The following is an 8,669-nucleotide window of genomic DNA, read 5'->3' as shown; positions in this document are numbered from 1 at the left end:
AAATGGGTCGTGGATGGGTCCTGGAGTGGCCTAGCCAGTCTCCAGACCTTAATTCCATAGAAAATCTGTGGAGGGAGCTGAAGGTTCGAGTTGCCAAACGTCAGCCTCGAAACCTTAATGACTTGGAGAAGATCTGCAAAGAGGAGTGGGACAAAATCCCTCCTGAGATGTGTGCAAACCTGGTGGCTAACTACAAGAAACGTCTGACCTCTGTGATTGCCAACAAGGGTTTTGCCACCAAGTACTAAGTCATGTTTTGCAGAGGGGTCAAATACTTATTTCCCTCATTAAAATGCAAATCATTTTATAAAATTTTTGACATGAATTTTTCAGGATTTTTTTGTTGTTATTCTGTCTCTCACTGTTCAAATAAACCTACCATTAAAGTTATAGACTGATAATTTCTTTGTAAGTGGGCAAACGTACAAAATCAGCATGGGATCCAATACTTTTTTCCCCAACTGTAACTGGTACCATTGGATAGAAAACACTTTGAAGTTTGTAGAAATGTTAAAATAATGTATGAGACTATAACATAATTGATATGGTAGGAGAAAATCCAAAGAAAAACCAACCAGAATCTTTTTTTTTGTTGAGAGCCCATGCTCTTACAATGGAAGGCTATGGGGCATATGCAATTCCAGCTCCCAGATTGCAATTCCTATGGCTTCCACTAGATGTCAACAGTCTTTTTTCAAGGTGTCAGGCTTGTTTCTTCCCAAACGAGGAAGAACTTTGAATTTTTGGTACTGGGAGTCAGAGTTGGAAATCAGTCGGTGCGTGCGAGACGAAGAGGACACGCACCTGCTAATTTTACTTTCATATTGAACATACTTCTTTCCGTGTGAAATATTATAGTTTAATTACATTTTAGGGTACCTGAGGATTACATAGAATCGTATTTTAACTTGTTTTAACAAATTTAGCGGTAGCTTTTTGGATTCCTTTCTCTGCACATTGAACGAGTGGATTACTCAAATCGATGGCGCCTACCTAACTGACTTTTTGGGATATAATGAAGGATTTTATCTAACAAAACAACCATGCATGTTGTAGCTGGGACCCTTTGGATTGCAAATCAGAGGAACATTTTCAAAATGTAAGTGAATATTTAATTGCTATTTGTGATTTTATGAAGCCTGTGCTGGTCGAAAAATATTTTGATGTGGGGCGCCGTCCTCAAACAATCGCATGGCATGCTTTCGCCGTAAAGCCTATTGTAAATCGGACAATGCAGTTAGATTAACAAGAATTTAAGCTTTTAACTGATATAAGATACTTGTATGTACCAAGATGTTTAATATCCATAATGTTTATGATTATTTATTTGAATTGCGTGCCCTCCAATTTCACCGGAAGTTGTCGACAGGTGTCCCGCTGGCGTGACGCCTAGCCCTAAGAAGTTCCAAAAGGTTCTATGTACGTAGAACCCCAAATAACCATTTTTTCTAAGAGTACAGTCTAGAGCAGAGTAAAATAAAGTAGATTCCAGACTACTGCAGTTTTTGCAAGAGTCAAATAACATCTGGGAAGAAGCATCAGACCAGAAAAGGACTTATTTTCTTAATTTTAAACTATTACAATGGTCTCAAAATGAATAAAAGGGCATTTCAACTGAAGGCAAAACTTTAAACAGAATAATTTGAAGGAAAAAATGGTATGCATTGAGAATCAATCAAGAACATCATCAGGAAAGTTATATTTATTATTAACAGAAAGAAGTATCCTTTCATGAAACAATAAAAAAAATAAACATTCATTAAAAAGTGTGTCTTCTTTACTCTGTTTACAGGCTTTGGTGATCCAACACAAATGTAGGTTAATATAAGTTATTCCATGTGAAACAGTCCACTACTGCCATGGGATTGAAATACTCATGAGGAATGTAATCAAACACCTCAATATACAGTTAACACAAAATGTTGAGAGCTGACATTTAAAACAAATAAGTGAAATGGCATAAAGTCATTGTCACTTGCTGTGAATGTCAAGCCTGTAAAAATGTGTTCATCTATAATACTGCGCTTAGCCATCGATAGGCTACATCTCTAAGAAAAACTCTCAGTAGAAATCCACCTGGATAACATAAAAACCATGTGTCACTTTCAAATATCAGAGGCACCTCGCCACTAACTTTACATTTCTAACCATTTCAGATTGTCTTAAATGTACACTTTCATACTGGCCTTTTCTTAACCTTCCTATTCCCTGGCCTATATTGCTCTGTGGATGGACTGCCTATACTGACCCATACCTAGCTTATACTGCTCTATAGACATGGAAGCATTCTACTACCTCTAAACTTCCTTTGGGTCATTTAGACTTGTGTCAAGCCATCGTCATTTAAGCTTCTAAGGAAGAGTAGGCATATTATCAATACAAATAACAACATTGTTAAATAATATATAAGAATTTTTGGAGCAAGGCTTTTTATTTTTTCTAAGAATAAAAGTTCTGATAGAGTGTGAAGACCGTTCTACCATTTTAACACTGCGTTTATAACTGAATTATGGAATCGAAGTGTATTCTATCTATTATAATATATTATTTGCACAGTTAGACCATACACAAAACAAAACAAAGACTATCTCGAATAGTCAAATTATCTCTTAATATCACAACATTAAGAAATATGTATGAAATATATTTATTTTCACCCTTCAAACGACACCCATCAAACTACACTGTTTTGTTTCTTGATGATAAAAAAAGCACATAAAAGCACTTGTAGGATTAGTTAAACTCATGAAAAAGCAGAGCACTATAGATGTAGGATCTTAATTTGACCTGTGTTGTCACAGCAAAATAATCCTGCAGCAATGTTCAGTCCATAATGTTGCTTGATCGGTGGTTTGGCTATCAACTGGCCAAAAGTAGGCTACATGAAAAGTGCAATACTGTTAATATAACTGTGTATTAACCTCGTTTATACCTGGTTCTAACTTGAGTAATTTGTCCTGATTTTGTCCACATTCTGATTGTGCACAAAGGACCCATGTTAGCACCAGGTGTAAATAGGGCTAGAGTTTCTGTGAATTTATGTAACTCACAAAGCTCATATGCATTTGCTGAGTGCAGGAAAATGATCAGCAACAAAGGAGTGATCAAATTAGGTTACTACATCTGTATAATGATTCTGTGGAGCTTGAGAAATAATGAATATTTAATAGCTTCCATGTCCCTCCATTGTAGTCATTGTCTCTCTACATAACCCTCAGTAATGCCTGTTTTAATGTATTGATTGATCATCAGTTCTGAGGAGAGTCACGTAACCAGCTGACATGACTTGATTTGGAGTATCCTCGTTCCATTCACAGTCATGCTGTTCTCTTCCAGTCCACAAGGTGTCTCTAATAGGCTACATGAAAATCTAGTTCTAGTCTTTATCTAGCTTTCAAGAAATACCAGCAGATGCCACATCCTGATTCTCAAAACCAGCTGTCAGTCAGTCAACACGAGGAACATGATTTTAAACAAAATACAGAGGAGCAGTCAAGTCTTTCTGCTGCTCCATTTAACTCTCACTGTTGTTTTTACAGTGCTCTCACTTCTTCAAGATATGACAGGTGCCTTAGGTGTGTTTTGTATGTCCGTTTTGCCATCGGAGGATAAAATGGAGTGTTTTTCCTCCGTAGTGAGTCAGTATTGTTGTCATCAGTTCATAACAATAGATCTCTGTTCTGTTGTTGTTTCCCCCTCACTGTCTCTGACTGCCATACTGTCATGCCCTCCTCCTGTAGTCTAGAGTCCTGTGTGACTCCCTCATCATGTCTTCATCATGTCTTCTTGGCAGGGTTTGGCCTCTGGGGTTTCTGCTTGTGCAGGTGTGCCTCGATCTCATGTCGGAAGAAGAGCATGCCCAGCTGGCCGTGCGAGGCCTCGTTCATGGCCTTGGACTGCATGCACATCCTGTACTGTTCCGGGGGCAGCTCATCCGCGCAGCGCTTCTCATGCCACAGGTGGAAGAGGCCCCTAGACGGGGACCGCACCACCAGCAGGTTGCTGTGAAGGTACTTCCTGTAAAGGTGCACGTCCTCGCCGCCCCAGCCTTTGATGTCCACGTCGAAACCACCTGGAGGAGGGACAACATGAACTCATCAACTCACTGCACATATATAACAGAGGAGGGAGATCAGGGGTGCGTTCAGTAGGACGTTGTGGAGGGTTCATATAGAAATATGTTATGTGGAAAAACAATTAAGCCTCTCTTAAATGTAGAATGTAGTAAAATAAATTATGCCGGCTCTATTCATTACATTTCTATTTGCAACATTGCACAACATTTGCCCACTGAACTATGCCCCTGATTGATTGATCAGGTCAAACAGGGGTCAGAGGTCAAATCCTGATGGCAGGGTTATGCTTTTGTCATGATGACAGCTTGTTAAATTAATATGTTAATGCAAACACATATCCGGTTTGTTGTGATCTGTTCTACATGCATAATGTCTGGGGTCTGTTGCTATTTCACTGTAAGGTCTACACCTGTTGTATTTGGACCGCGTGACAAATAAACTTTGATTTGATTTATGACAGCAGAGGAGTGATGAGCTATTGGGATAGAACCTCAGAACAAGCCCTAACTCAGAGAGGAAGAGGTAAAGCGAGAGGCTCTGTCCATGCGAGAAATTAGCAATAAGCAGACCAAGTGAGAATCTATGAGAGAGGGTCAGATTTGGTCAACAACTTTTTTTATTTCTAATTTGTTAACTGAGGCTTATTTGATCGAGTAGAAGTTAGGAAATGTTTAGGTTGTTAGGAATGTACAGATATAAGTGGATGCACGTGGCATCTCAGCAACTTTGAGAAAAACTGTTGTTCAAATGCATATTTGCCCTCTCATTGGCTAGAATGTTCGCATCTGATCTCACCTCCTCCCGCCTGCCTTTCCACGTTTGTGACAGCGACTCCCATTGTTAGTGCGGAGACAAGACCATCTTGTTATAGAGTATCTCTGCCAAACACGACTTTCAGAGGAAATAAGATGCTGACGTCAGTTCTTTCAAACTATCTGGACTACATCCTCCTCATGCCCTAGGTGACACAAATAATCATGTTTTGTTTATTTATGCAGGAGTGTGTTTTTTTCCTTTTTCTCTGACTGCAGACTGCTCAGTGCTCAACCATAGACAAAAACTGCTTATCCAATAGAAATCCCCGATCACACTTTTAGGCGATGTCATGTTGACATTAGCTAGCTAAGCTCATGCACAGAAACAAGTCGTCGGGTCCCGGATCACACTTAGGGGGCGATGTCATGGTCTTGTTAGCTAGCAATGTGCATGTGCAGAAACACGTCGTCGGGTCTAATGGTCGTGTAGCGCCGAACTGCGTATGTGCAGACCGTAAAATCAAATGCGCTCCATCGATATAAAATAGTTTTTGATGAAAATGAAAACGTGTCAGTTTGTCACTTTCACTAGGTTTTGGTAATGAGGGTCTGCACCTGTTGTATTCGGCGCATGTGACAAATAAAATGTGATTTGATTTGAAAGTTTCAGACACTAAAGACATCAAATCTAGTTTTTGTAATCAGAAAATAAACAACTAAAGCCTGGCGTACACTACTTTTGATCTGATTTAGCTGTCCCAGACAAGTTTTTGAGATCGGAGACAAAATTCCCATGTCATTGCCTACTCGGGATGTGCGGCTGTTACCAACGCTCGTTTAACGTGAACGGGTCTTGAAACGCAATCTGAGGGCTACTGATCCCGTCTTTGAGCCTTCCCAGGCGTCCTGATATTTTGAAACAGGTTTGATTTTATCGGCACAAAATCTGCAATGCTCTTGTAATGTGAGATGTGCAACGACAAGTTTTGAGAACGATAATCAGCGATTGTTTGTATGCTGGGTCCTAAATATATCCTCTCTGTTTGAACTCACTCTGTCTCTTCTCTTCATCTCACTGGGAGAAGCAAATTGTTTATTTTCCTCCCTTCTTCCCCCCAACCCTCTTTTTCTTTCTTTCTTTCTTTCTTTCTTTCTTTCTTTCTTTCTTTCTTTCTTTCTTTCTTTCTTTCTTTCTTTCTTTCTTTCTTTCTTTCTTTCTTTCTTTCTTTCTTTCTTTCTTTCTTTCTTTCTTTCTTTCTTTCTTTCTTTCTTTCTGTCTGTCTGTCTGTCTGTCTGTCTGTCTGTCTGTCTCTCTGTCTCTACTTTGGGTGAAAATCTCAACACATGGATCAATTATTTATTTACTATTCACATCTAATCTGAAATCACTCAGCCAAAGAGTTGCAAGGACTATTTTATGTACATATATTATAGGTAGTTTTAGATCATGAGGTGGACAGTGATATAATGTATCTCTCTCCTGAGAGCCTAAGGTCAGACAGTTGCTGTACCTCTGTCTCCCTCCGCAGTAATATCAATGATTTATGTTGGGAATAAGGACCGTCTCTGGACAGTATCTGCGTCCCAAATTACACACTATTCCTTATATAGTGCACTACTCCCTATGGGCCCTGGTAAAAAAAAAAGAGTGCACTATAAAGGGAATAGGGTGCCATTTGGGACAGCCAGACACTGAGACAGAGACGGTCCTTATTCCCACCATAGTTTATAGCCTCTGATTTCATCTAATGGTCTCAACTGAGGTGGAAAATCGTGTTGAGGCAAAACCTCTCTGGAGAGCCAATATACCTGAATCCATAATGATATTGCTGGTGGTTTGGATATGAATGGAAATACAGGGCGTTCGGAAAGTATTCAGAACCCTTCCCTTTTTCCCCACTTTGTTACGTTACAGCCTTATTCTAAAATGGATTAAATAAAACATTTTCCTCATCAATCTACACACAATACCCCATAATTGCAAAGTGAAAACAGGTTGAGAACTTTTTGCAATTTTTTTTTTTTTTTTATAAAAACACATACCTTATTTACGAAAGTATTCAGACCCTTTGCTATGAGACTCTTTTCCATTGATCATCCCTGAGATGTTTCTACAACTTGATTGGAGTCCATTTGTAGTAAATTAAATTGATTGGACATGATTTGGAAATGCACACACGTCTATATACGGTCTCACAGTTGACAGTGAATGTCAGAGCAAAAACAAAGTCATGAGGTCGAAGAAATTATCCGTAGAGCTTCGATACAGGATTGTGTTGAGGCACAGATCTGGAGAAGGGTACCAAAAAAATTTTGCAGCTTGAAGGTCCCCAACAAGACAGTGGCCTCCATCATTCTTAAATGGAAGAAGTTTGGAACCACCAAGACACTTCCAAGAGCTGGTCACTCGGCCAAACTGAGCAATCGGGGGAGAAGGGCCTTGGTCAGGGAGATGACCAAGAACCGATGGTCACAATGACAGAGCTCCAGAGTTCCTCCGTGGAGATGGGAGAACCTTCCAGAAGGACAACCATCTCTGCAGCACTACACCAAACAGGCCTTTATGGTAGAGCGGCCAGACGAAAGCCACTCCTCAGTAAAAGGTACTTTGAGTTTGCCAAAAGGCACCTAAAGACTCTCAGACCATAAGAAACAAGATTCTCTGGTCTGATGAAACCAAGATTGCACTCTTTGGCCTGAATGCCAAGCGTCACGTCCGGAGGAAACCTGGCACCATCCCTACGGTGAAGCATGATGGTGGCAGCATCATGCTCTGGGGATGTTTTTCAGAGGCAGGGACTGGGAGACTAGTCAGGATCGAGGGAAAGATGAACGGAGCAAAGTACAGAGAGACCCTTGATGAAAACCTGCTCCGGGTGCTCAGGACGTCAGACTGGGGCGAAGGTTCACCTTCCAACTGGACAATGACCCTAAGCACACATCCAAGACAACGCAGGAGTGGCTTCGGGACAAGTCTGAATGTCCTTGAGTGGCCCAGCCAGAGCACGGACTTGAACCTGATCGAGCATCTCTACAGAGACCTGAAAATAGCTGTGCAGCAACGCATCCAACCTGACACGCTTGAGAGGATCTGCAGAGAAGAATGCAAGAAAGTCCCCAAATACAGGTGTGCCAAGCTTGTAACATCATACCCAAGAAGACTCAAGGCTGTAATCGCTGCCGAAGGGTCTGAATACTTATGTAAACGTAATATTTTTAAAAAACTGTTTTTGCTTTGTCATTATGGGGTATTGTGTGTAGATTGATGAGGGAAAAACAATTTCATCAATTTTAGAATAAAGCTGTAACGTAACAAAATAATCTGAATCTGAATACTTTCCGAATGCACTGTATATGTTTCTCTTAGCACAATTTGCATTACCATTAATATGAAGGCATAATTGACCAGCGATGAGGTAACACGATCTTTACCTATGTTGATGAAATCTGATCGGTATTGGCATGTCATTCCGAAGCCAAAGTCTCTCCAGAATCCTGTATCCTTTTTAATGACCTATTAAACCAGAGCAATAAAGAAGAGGCAAATGTAATGTGAGAAAACATGCTGTTGTACCATGTATGTGGTATCTCTTAACCTTTCTGAAGAGGACATCAGTGAAAACAGCTTTCTTACCAGTTGCTGCTCCACTGGAGGGATGTGGTCGTGGTTACCGTAAATCAGGGTTGGGTTGTACTGGCTGAACAGAACGGGATAGAACACCTTTTTACCTAAGGAAGAAAGATATGCAAATGTGATCAAACAAATCAAAAGATTCCTAATGTATTTATTAGCCATGTTAAATAAAGTTGAACATGTTGTTAGAGCATCCCGCTCTGA

General features: G+C 40.2%; 1 protein-coding gene across 1 annotated transcript in view; it reads right to left on the bottom strand.

Moving 5' to 3' along the window:
• Window positions 1-1,686: 1,686 nt before the first annotated feature.
• LOC106568408 (chondroitin sulfate N-acetylgalactosaminyltransferase 1-like) overlaps window positions 1,687-8,669 on the bottom strand; it is a 62,884-nt gene continuing 55,901 nt past the window's right edge. The window contains exons 7-9 of the mRNA XM_045692520.1: window positions 8,466-8,560; window positions 8,264-8,345; window positions 1,687-4,072 (exon numbers count right to left, since the gene is read on the bottom strand). Of these exons, the coding sequence (XP_045548476.1) occupies window positions 3,777-4,072; window positions 8,264-8,345; window positions 8,466-8,560 (473 nt within the window). The 3' untranslated portion in view covers window positions 1,687-3,776. The remainder of the gene's footprint in view (window positions 4,073-8,263; window positions 8,346-8,465; window positions 8,561-8,669) is intronic.

Source organism: Salmo salar, chromosome ssa13 (genome assembly GCF_905237065.1).
Source record: "Salmo salar chromosome ssa13, Ssal_v3.1, whole genome shotgun sequence".
In the NCBI taxonomy this organism is placed as follows: Eukaryota; Metazoa; Chordata; class Actinopteri; order Salmoniformes; family Salmonidae; genus Salmo; species Salmo salar.
The sequence above is the reverse complement of the archived record's forward strand: the minus strand, read 5'-3'. Positions and strand labels throughout refer to the sequence as shown.